Source organism: Diabrotica virgifera, chromosome 1, assembly GCF_917563875.1.
Source record: "Diabrotica virgifera virgifera chromosome 1, PGI_DIABVI_V3a".
Taxonomy (NCBI): Eukaryota; Metazoa; Arthropoda; class Insecta; order Coleoptera; family Chrysomelidae; genus Diabrotica; species Diabrotica virgifera.
Genome location: NC_065443.1, coordinates 267,711,635 through 267,733,002, shown reverse-complemented (window position 1 = coordinate 267,733,002; position 21,368 = coordinate 267,711,635). Strand labels below are relative to the sequence as shown.

General features: G+C 33.3%; 1 protein-coding gene across 3 annotated transcripts in view; it reads left to right on the top strand.

The window, feature by feature from the left end:
- Nucleotides 1-20,973, top strand: part of LOC126884350 (WD repeat-containing protein 44) — a 100,415-nt gene extending 79,442 nt beyond the window's left edge. For 2 of the 3 annotated variants that reach the window (XM_050650288.1, XM_050650279.1), the window contains exon 10: nt 1,506-20,973. In XM_050650288.1, the coding sequence (XP_050506245.1) occupies nt 1,506-1,649 (144 nt within the window). In that variant the 3' untranslated portion in view covers nt 1,650-20,973. The remainder of the gene's footprint in view (nt 1-1,505) is intronic. The other variant, XR_007697979.1, reaches the window with a different exon arrangement.
- Nucleotides 20,974-21,368: the final 395 nt, after the last annotated feature.

Below are 21,368 nucleotides of genomic sequence, written 5' to 3'. Positions count from 1 at the left end.
GGCTCTGCCAAAGCCATTTTTCAAAAAAAAAAAAAAAAAAGTCAATTACAATTAACGAAGTTGTCACCTAATTTTATCTGCAAAAATCCGAATGCCACCTCTCACATCCACCTCAAAACAGATCCGTCCTAGTCTAACTGTTATTTATATAAATGCAGACTAAAAATATATAAATTAAAGGAATGTCGCAGAAAAAAACCAAAAAATTGCTGATATAACTTTAATTAAATTAACATATGAATTTTAAATGCCATTAGTGTCACAATTTCATAAATTTCAATAGTGACAAAATTTCATAACACGCATTACGGCGCGGTAAATTTGAATTACTTCTATTGAAAAAATGAACTATAGTAGATTTGATGTTATAACTTATAACCATGCATTTTGTCTTTGTTGGGGAAATTCTTCTTCTTTTTGTGTAGACATGACTCTTTCTGTTTTTTCAATGTGTCTCTAGTAAGTTGCTCCATCGTTTTCGTGGTCTTCCAACTTATCGTCTTCCTATTGGGGAACCGTCTCTCACCCTCCTTACTACTCTATTTGTTGTCATTCGGCTTACGTGGTCATTTCATTCTACTCTTCTGTTTCTTACCCAGTTATTAATGTTCTCATACGTTCATCTCCGTCGTATATCTGTACTTCTAGCTCTGTCCCATAGTGTCTAACTTTCGATTTTTCGAAGGGTTTTCATCTCTGCTGTTTCTAGCATTCTTTTTGCCCTTTCTTTATCAGATCGTGTTTCTGCCGCGTGTCATTATTGGTCTGATGACTATTTTGTAAATTCTGCCTTCCATTTCTTTTCCGATATTTTTATTTGTCTGTATTGTTCCATTCAGGCAACCTGTGGCTCTGTCACTTGATCTTCCACTTCTCTTTGGAGCTTTCCGTAGCTAGATAGTGTGATGCCTAAAAATTTAGTCTCCATCCCTTGTTTTATTATCTGACCCTCCAGCTTTAATTTACATCTTGATAGATTTGCTGTTATGTATAACCATGTACGGTTACAATTTTTTTTTGGGAAGTTAGCATACGTTGTAAATTATCTTCACTTTGAGAGATTAGTATTGCGTCGTCTACATAGTAGATTATTTTAATTTTTCTCCCATTTGGTATCCTTTTTTAGTTCTACCTTTTTTTATTATTTCATCCATGACCAGGTTGAACAATAGAGTACTCAGGGAATCCCTCTGTCTTATCGCATTGCTAACTTCAATTGGGTGTTTGTTCTTCTACTTTTACTTCTATTTTCTTGTTCTGGTAGATCTTTTCGATCGTTTTAATTATTACTAGAGGTACATCTCTTGCGTTCAATAGATGGATAACGTCCTTTAATTTGACCCTGTCAAATGCCTTCTTAAGATCGACGAAACATAAATATGGTGGTTTGTTGTATTATAATGATTTCTCTTGAACTTGCCTCATTGTAAAATATGGCCTCGGTACATGATATTTCCTACCTAAAACCATGTTTATACTGTGAGTAATAAAATTGTTTTTTTTAGATCGAGGACCCTGTCGTCGAACAGCACACCAAAGGATGCGGAGGTTACGTTCTAATCTCGGCCGACTTCAACGGATGCATCAAAGTATTCGTGAACAAAATGAAGCCTAAACACAGCTCGCTGCCGGTATCCGCAATGGCGTAATCCCACTACATACTACCAAATTATTTTCATGAATACCTAATAGACTAAGAGCCGCATAGGAAAAATTTGCTAATCATTTTAGGCACCGTAAGAGTCTATAACTTATATAGTAGAACCTAAAAGAAGACGTTTAAGCATTATGTTATCAATTTTCACACGTGTCGACGATGGAAAATCAAACTGTCCGCTTATGGACCGGATAAATAAATTAATGGATACCCCCCATTGAGACAGGTAAAATGCCCTCACTCCCAGAATTTAATTTTTTTGCATGCTATGTGATTAAAAAATAAGACTCAGCGCAATTTTACGCTGAGTCTTACAACTTGCGCTAAGTCTTATTTTTTAATCACATATTAGGGTGGTCCGATAAGTACCTAGCCGTCAAAAGAAGAACTAAAATTTGGAAGTAGTGATGATTTATTTCTGAATGTAGTCTCCTTTCAGCTCAGTGATGCTCCATCCAGTGATGCTCCACCTTCCTTAACCCTGTACAGGATTTATATTAACATTCAAAAAATAAGAGTAATCCATATCGATTTAATTTTTAAAAGTTTCAAACAAATATTATTTATATGCATTGTTTTGATTTCATAAATTAGGTGACATTGCTTCTGCAATGTAGGCCACTCGTTTTGAAAAACAACGGAGTCAGCAATTATGTGCTATTAGTATTTCACGGCCACAACGGTGTCGTCAATCATAACAAACAATTGGGATTTATTTATAGATACGTAGAAAGTAAATAAAGAGATCAGTCAGTATTCATCATTCATTATTTAGATATCAATGTAGTTGGAACATAGACTTTGTCCACCAACTCGTTACTAGCGTATATAGTGATTAAATAAACATAGTATAAGTATTTAGAGTATTCCTGACATCCAACGCCTAGCAGAGGGACGTTCAACTCCTTACCAAAACCTATTTTATTAAAACTCCTCTGAAAATTACATTTTCTCGAGGTCTGCAAAGTAGGCTTCCGTGGTAGTGATGATCTACTCATTCGACTTAAATTTATGCCCGGCGAATGACTTTTTCAAATTTGGAAACAAGAAGAAGTTGTACAGGGCCAAATATCAAGAATACGGTGGATGGGACAGCAGTTCGTAGTCCAATTTGGCCATGGCTTCGGCGGAGGTATGAGCCGGTGCGTTATCATGGTGGAAGATTTTGGTTTCTTCCCCAATTAAAGCTGTTTTTTGTAAAATTCGGCGTTGAGTCCGCAAAATAATGCGGCACAGTAAAGCCCTGTGACTGTGTTGACCTTTTACTGGAAGTTTTTGTGTGAAATTCGGCCTCGAATCCGCAAAATAATGCGGATCAGTAAAGCCCTGTGACTGTTTTGACCTTTTACTGGAAGTTTATATAGATCACATCTTGTGAATCCCTGAAAATGGTGGCCGTCCCCTTTCCCGTCGATTGGACGCTCTTCGCCCTCTTCGGAGCACGTTAGCGAGGTGACGTCCACTGTATTGACTGTTCCTAGGTCACTGATGTATACTAGTGGAACCATGTTTCGTCGGTGGCTATTAAACACCGTCTAAACTCCTTTAGATTACGCTTAAACAGACTCAGATACTGCTTTGAAGTGGTCTCATGTTCGCGCTTATTGTCCGAAGCTTATTGTCCAAAATTTCATGTCGGATATGGATATGACCCACGTAATGTTTTGAGATGCAAACTGTCTCAGCTATCTCGCGCACCTTCAGTTGGCTGTCGACCAATACGAGATCGTGGTTTTTTTCACGTTATCCTCTGTGGTAGCCGTTTTCGGGGCCCCTGGGTGTGACTTAACAAATACCGATCTGCGACCCCTTTGAACCTCGTTAACCAATTTTTGACGGTCGCCGCCGAAAGACAAGAGTCACCATACACAGCATCCAAGCGCCCTTTGATTTCGCTGGGTTATTTCCCTTCCAAAACAAGAGTCGAATCGCCGAGAGTTATTGTTCTTTTTCCATTTTTTTAAAACTGCCAGACACGCAGGCTTATACACGCTTGCAAAATAAAACTACTCGTCCGATGGGGCTGAAATTTTGACATAGGCCTTCTACAAGAATGTATTACTTAATGGTATATTTCTCTTGCTGTAGTGGAGCTATCAGGCGGAGAGGCTAACTACTTATCGGACCACCCACATAGAATGTAAAAAATTGAATTCTGGGAGTGAGGGCATTTTGCCTATTTATCGGGTGAATGAAGAAGAATCGGAGTCTCGATATGGAGAATTTTCTGAGAATGAACCTTATGACGCGCTTATGGATATTGTTAAAGATGAAATAGGGTATTAAAAATCATTAAATTATATACAAAATTATGAGACGAAACAACAGTGTTCTTATAAGAAAATACAAAAACAACAGAAAACAAAATTTATTTGACAAAAAAAAAATGAAATTTTCTTAACAGCAAATACTGGATGTGGTGAGCTAATCTGAAAAAGATGAGGCCTCAGATTCAGAATCTATTTCTATCATTAGCTCATCCTAGTCATCTACATTCTGCATTTCAATGTACTGATGAGAAGTTTTGGGATTTTGTTTTTCACTAGTCGCCAGCACAGTCATGGATTGGTATACCCCTAACAATTTTAAATTGTGAGTAATAAAAGTTACCTTATCAGCCCGTTCACCAGTAACCCAGTTTCTTTTAGAGGAGTGGATAAAACAATAAGTACTGAAACTTCTTTCAGTCGATGCACTGGATGAAGTCATGCTTACCGTCATTGGACGAACGTAACAACTGTGTTGGCTGAAAACCAGTTGATGAATGTTTCTGTTGATTCTTTTCAAATAATTGTCTCGCTCCAACCGGACATTTAACAAGATTTTTCAAGTACCTATTGACTATCCCAAAATTTGCAAAAGTACTTGTTTTGCCTTGTACACTTTTAATTTTACAGTAATTCCATATATTCCTTTTAAAACGAGCACCACACTCTCGCAAAGTTACTTCGGGGAAGTTCACCCAAGTCCGAAGTACCCGTCACTACACCCTCATTCTACTTCGCGAGGAACACATTCACCCCGGGCGATAAGGACTTCGATTCCTCTGACTTGGTCTCAAAAACTGCCACAGAATTCAAGTAGGCCGAGACAAGCAAGTCGCATGAACAACCTGTCTACATACACTCTCGTACTCGCTGAACTTCGATCGACTTCGAGGTGAGCGTTTTAAGTTTTTTAGTAAATTATGCTTTACTTCGATCCATTCTAAAGATTAGCACGTTAATATAGCACCAAAACAATAAATACTGACACTGTAAACACCCTAGCTAGTGATTCATGGGATTCCCCAGCCCGGCTACTCAGATTTTCGGGGATTTGATCTAAAATCGCGTGAAAGCGAAAAAGCATTTCATGAGCGGAGCGACAAGTAGGTGTTTGAGCTTCAAGAATAATGTTTGGGATGCAAAAAATATACTAGGTAAATGAGCAAAAACAATATGGAAAATTCTCGAAAATAATGTTCTGCCCAAGAACATTTTCGTGCTCGAGAATATTCTCTTGAGAATATTCTCTTCTTACATCACTAGTACTCTATAATTGATTTATCCGGTCCATAAGTGGAAAGTTCTCTTGAGAATATTCTCTTCTTACATCACTAGTACTCTATAATTGATTTATCCGGTCCATAAGTGGAAAGTTAGATTTTCCACCGTCGACCTACGTGCCACTGAAAATTAACGGCATAGTGTTCATACGTTTTCTTTTAGATTATGGGCTCTTGCGGCGTCTAAAATGATTAGAAAATTTTTCCGGTCCGGCTCTTAGTCTATAACAGCAACAGATTGACGTATTTTAGATATGAATTAAAAAGACACGTATAATTAAGAGAAACAGAAAGTCGATCTTGTTGCTGCTAGGATTCGTGAAGAGTCTTTATTTTACTTTGTGGCCATAATATACTTTTTATTCCTTTATTGTGTATATATTTAATTGTTATTGTTTATACAAATGACAGTAATTGATTTTTAAAGCTTCTTTTCCTTGCAATGAAGAACAGCCAAAGTATCTCAGAATTTACCCCAATGCATTTGTTATTAATTTAGTTCACGGAGGATTAAGTTGATTCAAATACTGTTTAATTTTTTTTATTTTCAAAAAATATACAGTGAGCACGTAAAGGTATATATACATAACCGGTTCTATAGCGTTCTACGCCTTCCGGTACCCAATCGCCAAGCCTGTCGATCTAGCCAGTCATTTTCTTGAAGATTTCTTTCTGACATGGCTTTTGTAATTCCTTGTTTCCAGGAGGTCGGTGGCCTTCCTCTTTTCCGTTTTTCTGGCGGTATCCATCTCATTGTAATTTTTGGTAATCTTTCATCTCCCATTCGTTGGACGTGTCTATACCAAGTAAGTTGGTTTCGTTGTACCTCGTCCACTATTGTTTTCTGCTTACCTACTTTTTCTCTGATCTGTTCATTTCGAACATGGTCCCATCTCGATATTCTGGCAGATCTTCTAAAAAAATCCATTTCAGTAGTAAGCAGCTTATTTTCGGATTTTTTTGTCATTTGCCACACTTCGGAGCCATACGTTAAAATTGGTTTCAGAATAGCGTCGTACATCCTCATTTTTGTATTTAAATTTATGTTATGTTGCCATAAGACAGGGTTTAGGGCTCTAGTAACCTTTCTAGCCTTCGTCACTCTATCATCTATACTGGGTTCCGTTCTTCCACTATTTGTTAATTTAATCCCTAGATATATATACTCTGTACAACCCCTGATGTAGTCACTTCCGTCAAGATCTAGGTCCTCCTGCTGTATTTGGTTACCGATGTGTAGATATTGTGTTTTTCTTATGTTTACCTCTAAACCCCATTTCCTGTATTCTTCCATCAATTTTTTGGTCATATATTCTAAGTCTTCCTTATCTTGGCAACTACCACCTGGTCGTCTGCGTAATTTAAAGTGTATAATGTTATGTCTCCGATTGGTATACCCATACCACTGCATTTCTGCTTCCAAAGTCTGAGAGCACCGTCGGTATATATATTGAAAAGAATGGGAGATAAGCAACACCCTTGTTTAAGGCCTTTTGTTACTTGGAAGCTAGATGACAGATGGTTACCTCTCTTTACCCTTGACATAGAATCTTTATAGAGGCATTGTATGGCTTTGATGACAGTTGCAGATATGTGTGTATTGTCCAAAACCTCCCACAATTTTTTCACGGGCACTGTGTCATATGCTTTCGTTAGGTCGACAAAAAGTATGTGTGTGTCTTGTCCACGTTCTAGTCTTTTTTCCATAACCTGTGTTAGACAGAATATATTATCAATCGTAGATCGGCCGGCCCTGAAACCACACTGTTCTTCGGATTCATAGGGTTGATATTCTTCGCAAATAATGGTTTTCAGTATTCTGCCATATAAACGGCTCATTGTGCTTGTTACAGTTATTCCCCTATAATTGTTGACATCACTTTTACTTCCCTTTTTGTGTATTGAAGAGATCCAGCCCTCTTTCCAGCTTTTTGGAACTTGTTCTCCGTTAATAATTCTGTGAAGGAATTCTGTGATCATTCGGATTAATTTCTTTGAACCTGATTTTATTAGTTCTGCGGGAACATTGTCAGGGCCAGGTGCCCGACCATTTTTTAATTGTGAGATAGCTTTCTGTACCATTTCTGTTGTTATTGTTATTTCTTCACCTTCTACTATTACTGGGCTTGATTCTTCTTGTATGTATTGTGGGCGGTCTTCAGTCAGCAAGGATTTATAATGCTGTTCCCATGTATTTGTTGTTATGTTGTCAAGCTTTACATTTTCTGTTGTATCTGATCTCAATGTTTTGATAAACCTCCACGATTCTCTACTTCTCCTACCACCTATATATGTTTCCAACTCATTACATTTCTTTTCCCATGAATCATTTTTTATCTACCATACGTCCTGTTTAAATTTTTTGAGGGCGTTTCTGTATTTTTCCTTGTCTTCTATCCGGCCAGTGTTTAACCATTTTTGGTATAGTTGTTGTTTATTTTCTTTTTGTGTTTGTAGATGTTCGTTCCACCAGCTATTACCTTTATGTATTCTATTTTCTTTTATACCTAGCGCCTCTTTGGCGGCTTGGTGTATACTTGAAATAATGTGTTGGTATACGTTTTCTATGTTTTGTGTCAGTGTTCCTTCATCCAATATATTATCTAGTCGGTTTCTGTATAGCATTTTTGTACTGTGGTGTTCTAAACTTTCTAGAGTATATCGAACCGCTTCAATTTTCTGTCCATTCCCTGAGTCTGAGACACCCTGTTTCTGTTGGGCCCATGAAGGCAGTATTATTTTGGATTTTATCAAGTAATGGTCACTTCCAGTTTCTGCTCCTCTGTATGCTCTAACATCAAGGATTCTCAGTTTAGTTTTTTGGGCCACAATTAGATAATCAATAATCGATTTCAAATTGCGTGTTGTTTGAATCCGCGTGTAAGTATGTATATCTTTGTGTTTGAAGAATCCGTTCATGACTTTTAGTTCATTTCGCGTACAAAGTTCTATTAACCGCTCGCCATTATTATTTAGGATTTCTTCTCCATACCTTCCAATGACATTACTTCCTATTTTTTTGCCCACGCGTGCATTCATATCTCCTAAAACTAAGAGCTCCCGACTTTTACCGATTTCTATTATGGTGTCTTCTAAGGTTGCGATATATTGTTCTTTCTCTTCCACTTTAGCATCATCAGTCGGTCCGTATACCCCTACAATTGATAAACGACGCCCCTTGACGGTCAAATTCGCTGTTATTATTCTATCGTTTATTGCTTGCCAACTTGTTATATGATTTTTATACTTCTTATGAACCGTAAAGGTTAAAGGATTAAATTCATTTTTTCGTAAATGGGCGATTTTGGAAATAAATCCCGAAACAGGTCGATTTTTATTTTTAAATTATAATTTTTTTGGCTTATATATCATACTAGTGACGTCATCAATGTGGGAATGATGACGTAATCGAAGATTTTTTTAAAATAAAAATAGGGATCCCGTGCTAGCTCATTTGAAAAGTTATTCAATTCTCTATGCAACAATATAAACATTAACATAATTAAGGAAAGCTTTATATTTAATTCAATTCAGGGGTTACCACTATCAGTTGACATACGTTTCTTCTTTTTGGAGTCATCAGAACTGCCTATGGTATACCCTGAAGCGAACTAAATTTGGCTGTCTACTAAGCAACATAATAAATAAATATTTGCTGCTGGAAGCATTAGCGACATCTATTTAAACAATAGAGAAAACAGAAAATTCTCTTTTAAGTCGGAACGCAAAATAATTTTTTTTATTGCATAGACGGTGTCATTTAGCCAGTCATAACTTTTTTTTTAATTCCTGTTCATATATAAAGAAGGCAATGAGGTCCTCAGAGTTCCACAGCTCTCTACTCAGTTTAAAAGCTTCAGCTGGCCCGCTATGGACTATCCAAGTTGCTCACCACATTTTTCCATTATACATAAATGTACATACATAATATATAAATTATCAGGATTAATAAGTTTAAAGTTTAAATAACTTTAATATCCACTGTATATCTTGAAACTGATAGAAAACATATATGTAAGAAATAAAACAGAAATGAAAGTCAATGGAATAATAACAGAACCCATAAAAACAAACACAGGAATCAGGCAAGGAGATTCACTAAGCCCTCAACTGTTTAACATAATGTTGGATGCAATAATAAAACAAGTGAAAAAAAAGAGGGTACAAAATGGGAAATAGAGAGATAAAAATACTCTGTTACGCTGATGACACCGTGTTAGTAGCAAAGTCCGAAGACGACCTACAAAGATTATTGCACGAGTTCAACATTAACGCAAGAGAAGTTAATATGAAAATATCAGCCCAAAAAACAAAAAGCTTAGTAATTACCAAAGAACCAATAAGATGCAAATTGGAGTTAGACAATCAAATTATACAACAAGTAATGACTTTCAAATATCTGGGAATTAATCTATCAGCCGACAACAATATCGAATAAGAGGTAAAAGACCAAATAATTAAAGCCAGTAGAACGGCCGGATGCCTAAACGACACAATTTGGAAAAACAAACACCTAAGAGTGGAAACAAAGGCCCGAATATATATAAGTCAGTTATTAGGCCAGTTATGACTTACACGGCCGAAACAAGACCAGATACAAGCAAAACACGAAGACATCTGGAAATCAACGAAATGAAGATCTTAAGAAGGATTGCTGGAAAAGGACTACAGGATAGGGTAAGAAGTGAGGAAATCATACGCATATGTGGGGTAGACAATATAAATACCTGGGTAAAGAACAGAAAAGAAGAATGGAATGAGCACATAAGCAGGATATCTGAATCAAGGATAGTAAGAATAGCCAGGAACAAGTCACCGTTAGGCAGGAGAAGTATAGGACGCCCAAGGAAAAGATGGGACGACAACTTAGGGGCAGAATGAAAGGCACCGTTGAAGAAAAACAGGCAGTACTGCCTATATAAAAGAAGAAGAAGAAGAACAAGTTTAAAGGTTAATTTTACTTTCACCAATAAATTTCATTGGAAAATCATATATATTTTTGCTGTTCAGAGAGAATAGATAGGATATATTGAAAGGTGGAAAACCATTACATTTTATTAAATATTGGAAATTAAATCTTGCAGAATTCTTGGAAGCAATCTATTGTCTGAGCTTGTTACAATAATTTATAAAGCAATCAGTCTGATAAATAGCGGAAATGGGTATAATTTGCATTCATCACCTGTCCGCTTATCTAGATAAAAATCCAACAGAATTCTGCTTCCTTAGTACTCAAATATGAGTAAAATAAAATAACGATAGACAGTTTTAGATTTAATTCGATTCAGTGACCACCACTATCAGTAACATACGTTTCTTTTTAGTGTCGTCAGAACTGCCTGTGGCGAACCTGAAGCGAACTTAATCTGGCTGTCTACTTAGCAAAATAATAAACAATTATTCGCTACTGGACGCATTAGCGACATTTATTTAAACAAAAGAGAAAATAGAAAATTCTCTTTCAGGTCGTAATGCAGAATCCTTGGTAACAATATATTGTCTGAGCCTGTTACAATTTATAAAACCAACAGACCGATAAATAGCGGACATGGGAGAATCTATAATTTGCATTCGTCACCTGTCTGCTTATTTATATAAAAATCCAACAGATTTCTGCTTCCTTAGTACTCAAATGTGAATATTTCCGATTACCGTAATTACTACATTATCCAAGCCTGCACTTCTGCTTCTGTGCGTCATGGAGCGAGATCAGGTCATCCACCAGTTCTCCTATTTTCGAATTCATTCGAGCATATTTCGCATACGAAATTAGAAGAATTTTACTCGAAAATTCAGTTTCTTGTATTTTCGAATACCTCATATACGAATTGTTGTCATTTCAGTTGTCATTGATAGTTTTAATCGTTGTTGTATACAATATTTTTACCTTGAACTTTCTTTTCAATTGCTGGTTTAAAATAATTATTTAATAGACAGAATGGACATACTTTACGATGATGCATTGAATATAACCTAACCCTAACTTTATGTACGTATTTTAGCATTCGGTCTAACTAAGCTCTAAGCTTGACATATGACACCGTTGCCATATCCTCAATTTTTTCATACTATCACATTATATAAAGTTATTTAAAAATAGTTTTGAAACACCCAAAAAAGTAAAGTTTTGAAAGGTAAATAGTAAAATATAAATTCTTAATTTTGTTCATACTATCACATTACATAAAGGTGCATTTAAAAAATCGTTTTGAAACACCAAAAAAAGTAGTAAAATTTCAGTGTAAATACTGGATACAAAAATAATAATAAACAAAATAGTGGACATTGTAAACCGATATTACTAATATTATGCAAGCTTAAGAATCGATTGCAGCTAATATTTTAGCTATTTGTTTTTAATACTGTGATTATACCATTGATTGAAATTATACATGAAATAAACAAAAAAGTATGGCAACACTGTGACTCTTCAGATGAAGGTTAAGTCCAATGTTGTTCGAATTTGCAGAGTTGCCGGTGCAAATTCTTCTCGTATACGTATTACATTTCGAAGGACGTTCAAAAATACACATTCAGATTCGTCTACGAAATTTTTCATTCGAGTTGTATGCGAAGAAATTAGATTGAATTCGAAAATGCAACCCAGGAGTGACTACAGGAGGGGAGGAAGCACTCCTCCCGTCTTGGCTCCTCTGACAGCCCTTGGCTGTTTTGGCCAAAATATCCTCTCCTTGAAGCTCTATTACAATCAGCCTATTTTTCGGCTGCTTTGATCCAATTGCAGTTAGTTACTCTTTTTCTATAAAGAATTCTCTTAGATTCTTCGAAATTCGAATTAAAGTTTGTGGTAGACTTCCGAACCAAATGCAAAAAGTAAAAGTATAAATTTTGAAACCCGCTATGTATTTTTATTTAGAGAATAAGACTAATAGATGGGTAACATCACATTTTTACAATCTTAACCTGAATTAAAACTTGAAGCAATACATAGATGTACGTTTATTGTAGATTGATATTTCAGATTGTTATATTTTGTAATATATTTTGATCTAATAGATAATTAACTATTTTTAATAGGAAATAAGCCACAATTTCACTAAAAAATGATTTTATTAACGTTTCGACGTCCAAATCGGATGCCGTTGTCAAAATACAAAAAATAGTAATGAATTAAACAAAAATTTTGTTGCTTAGTAAAAAATTCTTCTAATAATTTATTTAATCTGACTTATTTATATCGGCAATTCAGACATATATTATACATTTTAAAGTAGAATTTACTATGGAATCTCTAACGCGAGAATTTTATTGTCACCGTTGCATGTGGTTGTCTTTTTAAAGACATATCACATGCTATGATTTTTTTTGTGACGGATATTCGTGAGTTGGGGTTGATTTCTTGTAATCGAATGAACTATCTTTCAGTAAAGTCGGCCAGGAACGCAACTCATAAATATTGGCAATATCATTTTAAAGTCTTTTACTTTAAAATGTATAATATATGTCTGAATTGCGGATATAAATGAGTCACATTAAATAAATTATTAGAAGAATTTTTTACCAAGCAACAACATTTTTGTTTAATATTAATATTTTTTATATTTTGACAACGGCATCCGATTTGGACGTCGACACGTTAATAAAATAATTTTTTAGTAAAATTGTGGCTTATTTCCCATTAAAAATAGTTAATTACAAAAATGCCACAAGAAAATAGCTTCAGAACAACATTAATAGATAATTTTAAACATGATTTGATAATTTGAGATGAAACTGATCTTCTGTCGGGAAATTTTAAATAAAATAGATTTTTTGTTTTTAAAATACAATTCTTTGAAGAAGATGCTTATTCCTTCAAGATCTTTGTAACTCCTTTATATAATTTGTTAAAGAACATACTTATTTTTAAATGAAGGATTTTTTTAGCATCCTCATATATTTCTATAATTACCTTACTTGTTCTATTATGTTTCTTAAAAAATTAGCATGTTAAAAATTTAAAAGTTTGTAGGACAGCAATACTACGGAAAAAATGAATGGAATGAATAGAATAATATTAAAACAAGTGGACATTCTGTATTTATGTCTGTCTATAAATAAAAATTAGCTTGCTACAAATTTAATAGTTACGACGATAAAGAAGCTTTAAAAATTATTTCGAAAATATTAAATCAGATGTTGTTCATTGAATACAAATAATGTATTGTTTATAACTGAGTATGGTGCTTTAAGACGCATTTTATTGTATTTTAATAATCTGTTAACATGTGCTGTCCTCTATTTACTTCCATTTTCTATTCAGTTTATCGCGTTTTCTTCCTATCTTCCTACAATTGTATATTAAAGCCATTAAAAACAACTGCATCTACTATTTTCTTACTTTGTCGTTCGTGTTATCCAATTTTTTGGAAAATTTATAGTTTTTCTGTGGAAGACACGATACTCCCTCTCTGTAAAAAATGGTTACGTTTTGTTTGCATACGTTTACTATGCTTTGTTTTTAAACCAGGAGGAGTAAACTAAAAAGACAGATGCACACCCAAGAAAGTCACTAGAAAAATCACCAAATACATTTTCTTTTTTGGTTGATCATGTCAGCCTTCGACGGTAATCCATAAATATTCATAAATATCCATAATTCACAACTGTTTTTTTATATAGAAGCAGGCTAAAAATCTAAAAATTAAAGGAATAATCCAGAAAACACAAAAAATCACTGATATATCTTAATTGACCTATGAAACACCATAGTGTCAAAATTACATAAATTTCAATAGTGTCAAAAGCTCCTAACAGTGGAGTAAACTTGCCTGCGGTTGGACCAATTACAAACAGGCATTTGAATTACTCCTTCTGGTTTAAAAACTTGGTACTAGCCTGACGTTTGTCGCCATATGAGCATTTTGCTAACATTTAATAGAAAATCGTCATAAAATGATAACGCTGTCTTGACTGCTTTCTTGCTTTGGATGAGTACTTGAAGGTTGTGAGTTGATCCTTTCTGTTGTAATTATTATTTTAGTATTCTAGTTAAAACACTTTTTCCTCATAAAACGATAAACGACGTTGGTTAAATTTGTGATACGCTAAATAGAATTTTTTGGTTGTTCTTGTTCAGGTGATCTTATACAAACCAACAAGCCTGAAATCCAGAAAACAGTTATGTAGACCCGTTAATTTTTTTCTATCCAAAATAATACGCATAACACCTTAAAGTGACTCTTTCTGTTTCAAATGAGGTTTAGTTCTGAATTAAAAGGGATGGGTATAACAAAAAATCAGTTAATCTTGTGGGTTCGTAGGTTAGCCGGGTTTATTGTTGGTGGACTGAAATATGGTTTCTTGGGTTAAGTGGGTTAAGAGTATTTGGTTTAGGAAAAAATGTAGTTTCTAGGGGTTGGTTGGTTTAAGGGTGTATTGGTTTGACGAATAAACGGTCTTGCTGTACGTGATTTAATACAAGAAATTAGCAATTTGTCTTGTGGATTCTAAATTTACGTGTGTTTTGCTGATTGGTTAGATATATGTCTAGCCGTGGGGAAAGACTGTGGAGTTAGTATTATAGCAAACTGAAAAGTAATTGCGAGGTCAATTTAACATTTGATTTTTTGTAACATTTAACCATACTTTATGGGAAGTAAAACTATGACTTGGAAATGTATAAATAGAATTTTTGTCGTTTGATCGCAAAATAATTCTAACCGTAAATAATTGTTTCCAAAATTAAAAATTGCAATAACCGGAACCAATAGTTAATAATTATTGTACGTTTTCCGTATGTCCCTAATAGAAAAACTGAATAAATCTGTTGCTATTGCGCAAAACATTTACGTAACGAATATACAAATTGCCAACAATGTCTGTATCGAATGGAGTCGTTTTTACCTCGGAGTCGTGTTCTCTTTATCTCTTATGGTATATGTAACTATAATGTTACGTTTTATCTTTTTTTAAATAAACTTTTACCAGTATCTCAAAAGAATCCGGATTTGGTGTTTTTATCTTACAAAAAACCTATTAATTCATACTGTGAACAAAATACTCACAAGCGACAAGTCAGAGTACTTCTTAGATAGTGATAACTGCAGGGTTGATAAAAGTAATTAGGAGTATGTATGTAAATGTGTACATACCTACAGTGCAGTAGAAAACTGCAATATCTGGGACATGTCATAAGGGGCGAGCTTTATAACTTATTGCAATTAATAATACAAGGAAGAATGCAGGGTAGAAAGAGTCGTGGAAGAAGATTCATCTCCTGGTTAAATAATTTGAGAGCTTGGTTTAACTACACTCTTGCTGATCTCTTTAGAGTAGCGGTATCGAAAGTGCGACTTGCCATGATGGTTGCCGACCTTCTTAGGGGAGATGGTATATGAAACAGAAGATGTACGTGTATACTAAATCTTTTTTACTACATAGGTGACAGTTCATCATTATCATCATCAAAGCCATATATTTCTCGTTTTAATTATGGCCTGGGCGTTATTTTGAGATGGAGTGTTCTTCTTAATAGTTTTTCGTCTGTTTTCGCAGCTCTCGTGATTTTTTTTCACTTTCTCCACGTCTCTGCATTGCGCTTTCCAGTGTTGATACATGTTTCTCGGCATCTGGCTATGGTGCAGTCCAGTTAGTTTCTCAACATCTCAGAAAGCGATCTCCTTTATATGTCCAACTCATTATACGCGAAGTGACTTTATATTTTTGACAGTGTTTTCTCCTTTTAATTATTTTTCAATTCCTTCATTTTGTTTTTACTTTTTTTCTTCGTTACTTGGTACATTTGGTCCAATTTACAGAAGGCTATCGTTCTTTTTTAATAAGTGTCACTGTTTTAGTTATTGGAATTCTGAGCTTGTCTATTTTGCAATCAAGATGCAGTAGAGATAAACAAAGCAAGACACGTTAAATGCTACTAGGAGTACTCGCGAATCATAATTTACAATGTATACAGGGTGTCCCGGAAAATAGTGCGTTCCTTTAAGGTATGGAGAGAATACACAATTTGGAACAAAAAAGTCCTATACCATTTTTTTTCTAAAGTTAACCGTTTCCAAAAAAAAGTTAACATTGTTTTCCATATACCTGTATTTTAATGTTTGGAAATTTTAATAAACTGGCAACATCGTACGCACTACGGAATAATAACATAATAAGAACTCGTTTGTGATTGTGATTAACAGTATTTAAAATATTCCAACCTAATAGTAGGTAATACTTATGTATTTACTATTTGTTATTATTTTTTATTTTTTTTATTATTTTTTATATTATTTTTTTTTAAAATTATTTTTTTTTGAAATGTATTGAAATACCTATTGCATAATTTTAAACGAATTACACATCTTTTAACATAAAAACACATCTTTTAACTGAACTAGTATTATGTATTTAGTAAGGTTTAAATGGGTTGAATGCTGAGTATTGCTGAGAGCTTTAACTGAATTACATAGTTTTAATAGTTTACAGTGGAACTTAAATACACCAGATAATGTCTCAGTAATTTGTTTACTTGTGAACTGAAATAACTATGTTGTACTTACTTGAAAATAATTATTATACCGAATAGATGTTTCAAGTAACCTTTCACAAACACCATTCATAGGTAATAACATAATAGGTAATACACTCACTATTCGAAAACATTTTCGGCATTGACACTAAACAGGATTCTTTAAAACTATCTGTTTACTATCTATCTTCTATCTATTTATTTACATGGGACTGTCTATGCTCTAATTTGCGTACCGCACATAGTTGTCAGATTTAAATTTGCCTACCAAAATACATTTTAATTTTTTGGTTAAACGGTTGCATTTAGAAAAAAATTTTATAAGAGTTTTTTGTTCTACATGGTGCCTTCTACCTATACCTTTAAGGAACGCACTATTTTCCGGGACACCCTGTATACATTATAAATCCCAAATCATGATTTCCAAAGTTTATACATTGTATATTATGATTCCGGAGTGGCATAGTAGCATTTAACGTGTTTTGGTTTGTTTATTTCTACTGCATCTTGATTGTATATTTAGTATAAGTCTCTCGTCAAGTTGGAACGTATGCCTTTATTGAAAGTAATCGACGAATATTACGGTCATATTTTATTGTGTTACCTTATATTTGAACTATTTCTTTTACAGTGTACGGTGTTGCTTGCCAGTCTCCTTAGTCCATTTTTGTTCTGCACTTTTTTTAATCTTCATATTATTTTTTCTAAACCTGTGTATGTGATGTTCAGTATTATTCTGTGATTTTTATGTTTCTCTTGGTCTCGTTTTTTTATCTGGGCATTATAATTCCTGTGTTCCCTCATCTTCCTCTTCTTCTTTAGTTTATTGTCCTCCCCTACTTCAGTATTTAGCCAGCTCATCGTGGAGGAATAAAGGAAAAATCCCTTATTCACTTACAATTTGGAGTTAGTACATTATACAATCTGCTTCTTTGGACAGAATATTTTGTGTTCTTACTTATCTCTACCGCTTCCTTTTTGTTACCTTGCTTAACTCTGTAATGACTATATTTACTAATGTTTTAATGAAGTCACACTGCGTTTTTCTTATGATTTTACTGGTTGTAAGCTGCTTTCTATATTCTTAAGAGGTTTTTAATAAAAATGCGTAATCTGTTTCTATAATTTAAATGTTGTGTTTTCAGTTTAAATATTCATAGTTGTAACAAAGGAATCAAAGTGCCCATTGGTTCTCCCATCTTTCCTCAAGATTTCATTTTGCTCATTGTTTCATACATTTGCTTATAGTCAACAAATTTTTTTGTTTTGGATTCGGCATTAGGCTCGTCGATAATCTGCCAAGTTTCTAGCTGCTTCCACAATTGTTTTTATTTACACATTATTGCGGATCATGATCATCTCCTACTGTTCTTAAATTTTTAACAATACCTAATCTTTCGTAGATCGCATTAGTTTTAACAACCCGATATCTATGTTTCAATCTATACAGGGTGTTTCATTGGGAAAGTAACATACGTCAACTGTAGAAAGAGGACACTTGGGCGGTGTCAAAAATACCATACTTAATGGGTCTTACTCCATTAATAATAAAGATACCGGGTGTTTTATCTATTTTGCCATTTTCTTAATTGGTTCATAACTTTTTAACCACACCATATATTTATTTTATATTTGGCACGAAAATATCAGTTAAGGCGTACAATAAATTAATTTATTTACAATTGTAAAAAATCCAGGTCCGGATTAAAAAATATTGGAAAAATGTTCCGACCCAAAACAACACCCTGTACATTAAATTTTTTTAAAATGGATTTTTCAGTTGAAAAGAGGATAAAAAACTAAATTCAGTGGTATACTTTGAATATTCGACAAAATGGTTTTTCTGGTGAAATTTTGAATTTGAATTCTGAAATTAAGTGAAATGCCAGTGACAACTTGTCAACCACACTGTATATTGATTTTATTTTTAACACGCGAATATTCTTTCAGGTGACCAGTCAATTAATTTATTTACAATTATAAAAAATCCAGGTCCGGATTAAAAAATATTGTGTAAATGTTCCGACCCAAAAAAACACCTTGTATATTAAATTTTTTTAAAATGGATTTTGCATTTGAAATGGGGATGAAAAACAAAATTGGTAGTATACTTTGAATTTTCGGCAAAATGGTTTTTATGATAAAATTTTGAATTTGGATTCTGAAATTATGTGAGTTGCGAAGCTCAAAGTAAAATAAATTAAAATATGACTTAATTTTAATTTATACCATTATTTAATCTAAATTGGTAAAATATTAACATTTGCACACATAACAATAATTTTTGATGACCCCCTCTGTGGCTCAGTGGTAAGAGCGCCTACCTTTGTATCGAAAGGTCCGAATGGTCGTGAGTTCGAATCTCACCAGGGTCAGAAATTTTTCGTTTATTATAAATTAATAAATGAAAATAGTTTCTGTCCTCGTGAGATCGGTACTCACCGGAGGGACCGCAGACGTTCGTACAATTAGCGTCTCTTTGCAAAGACAATGACGTTGCCTTTTCAAAGTAACAAGACACTTGCTCAACACACACAGTACACATGACACTAGGTATCTAACTACAAAAATTTACCGTACTTACGTATAAAAAAAGTAATTTTTGATGGTGGTAATTTTGAATAAGTAGTTTAGTTTTGAATAGTTATTATGCTGCAAATTTTCGCTGTTTTGTTATAATTTTTAGCTATTTTGTTGATTAAAGTGATGTATTCTTTATTGACCCTTTATTATTTATTCATTATTTAAAGATGCATATTCGCCAAAAACTATTTTTCACACATAATAAAAAACACTAAAATATTAACATTTTACCAATTTAGATTAAATAATGGTATTAATTAAAATTAAGTCACATTTTAATTTTTTCTACTTAGAGCTCTCGCAATTGACATAATTTCAGAAATCAAATTCAAAATTTTACCAGAAAAATCATTTTGCCGTAAATTGAAAGTATTCCACTAATTTTGTTTTTCATCCTCTTTTCAAATGCAAAATCCATTTAAAAAAAATTTAATATACAAGGTGTTTTTTTTGTCGGAACATTTACACATTATTTTTTAATCCGGACCTGGATTTTTTATAATTGTAAGTAAATTAATTGATTGGACACCTAAAAGAATATTCGGGTGTTAAATATAAAATCAATATACAGTGTGTTTGACAAGTTGTAAGTTGTATTTCAATTTTTTTCTACTCGCAATTCACTTAATTTCAGAATTCAAATTCAAAATTTCACCAGAAAAATCATTTTGCCGAAAATTCAAAGTACACCACTGAATTTAGTTTTTATCCTCTTTTCAACTGAAAAATTCATTTTAAAAAAATTTAATGTACATGGTGTTGTTTTGGGGTCGGAACGTTTTTCCAATATTTTTTAATCCGGACCTGGATTTTTTACAATTGTAAATAAATTAATTTATTGTACACCTTAAATGATATTTGCGTGCCAAATATAAAATACATATACAGTGTGGTTAAAAAGTTATGAACCAATTAAGAAAATAGCAAAATAGATAAAACACCCAGTATCTTTATTATTAATGGAGTAAGACCCATTAAGTATGGTATTTTTGAGACCGCCTAAGTGTCCTCTTTCTACAGTTAACGTATGTTACTTTCCCAATGAAACACCCTGTATTATTAATTATGTTTCTAATAATGTTAATGTTTTTTAATATATTTTTTGTCAATTCCTATTTATAGACCTCTTTGCGGCATAGTTATTAAAAATTGATAACCCTTTCTTTTCCTCCCTACTATATAGACTACTTTTAAATATTTAATATAACCGTATACTTCCTTATTTGCTTCGTCGCTTCGTACTCATTTTAAGTACGTTTGGTAATAGTATTTTCGCTGATGATTTTTGTTTCCTAGTCTCTTTAGATTCTTTTGTATTTATGGTATTCTGTATTAATTTTTGATTTATAGTATATCGTATTAATTGCCTCTGGCATGTTTTTTTGTATTCAATGAGTTTTCCATGATATCTAGCAAAAAGAGCAATCTTTTTACCAATGCAATACAGTTTAATAAGGTAAATCGTGTGATTTTGGTGCTTACCATTTTAGCGTAATTTTTTGTATGTAGTTAGGCTTAGAATAGTTCATACATACTTTATTTGACCCAATTATGAAGTTATATACGTTATAAAAGATGTAATATATTTTTAGTAATTTTTAATCAATTTTAGTAATTTTTATTCCTAAAATTTTGTTTATAAGAGGCTTGCGATATTAATTTTAGCTGTTGTTTTTTGTGTACAATTTGTTGTTAATAAATAGTAAAAAGACAGTAACTTGTTTTATTTTATGTGATATTTAATACTGGATATAACATTTGAATGGCATGAAGTTGTCAGAACCCACTAAAATATTTTAGAAGATAAGACTAAATACATTTTAAAACGGTTAGAAGCAATAGAAAATACTGCTTTAAGACTATGTTTGGGAGCTCTACTCCCTGTGAACCTTTGCGTGTGGAAGCTCTTGAACCTCCCTTAGAACTCAGATGGCAATTTTTATCTGAAAAGTTTATTCTAAAATCTTATATAAAAGATCCAATATTAAGTAAGAAAATTTCTGCACTAAACTACCTCGATTTAACAATAAAATATTGGTCTAAAAAAACCTCTCCCACCTTATGTTCAGCATTTCGTAATACTTGCAATATTAGCAAAATTATTAAAA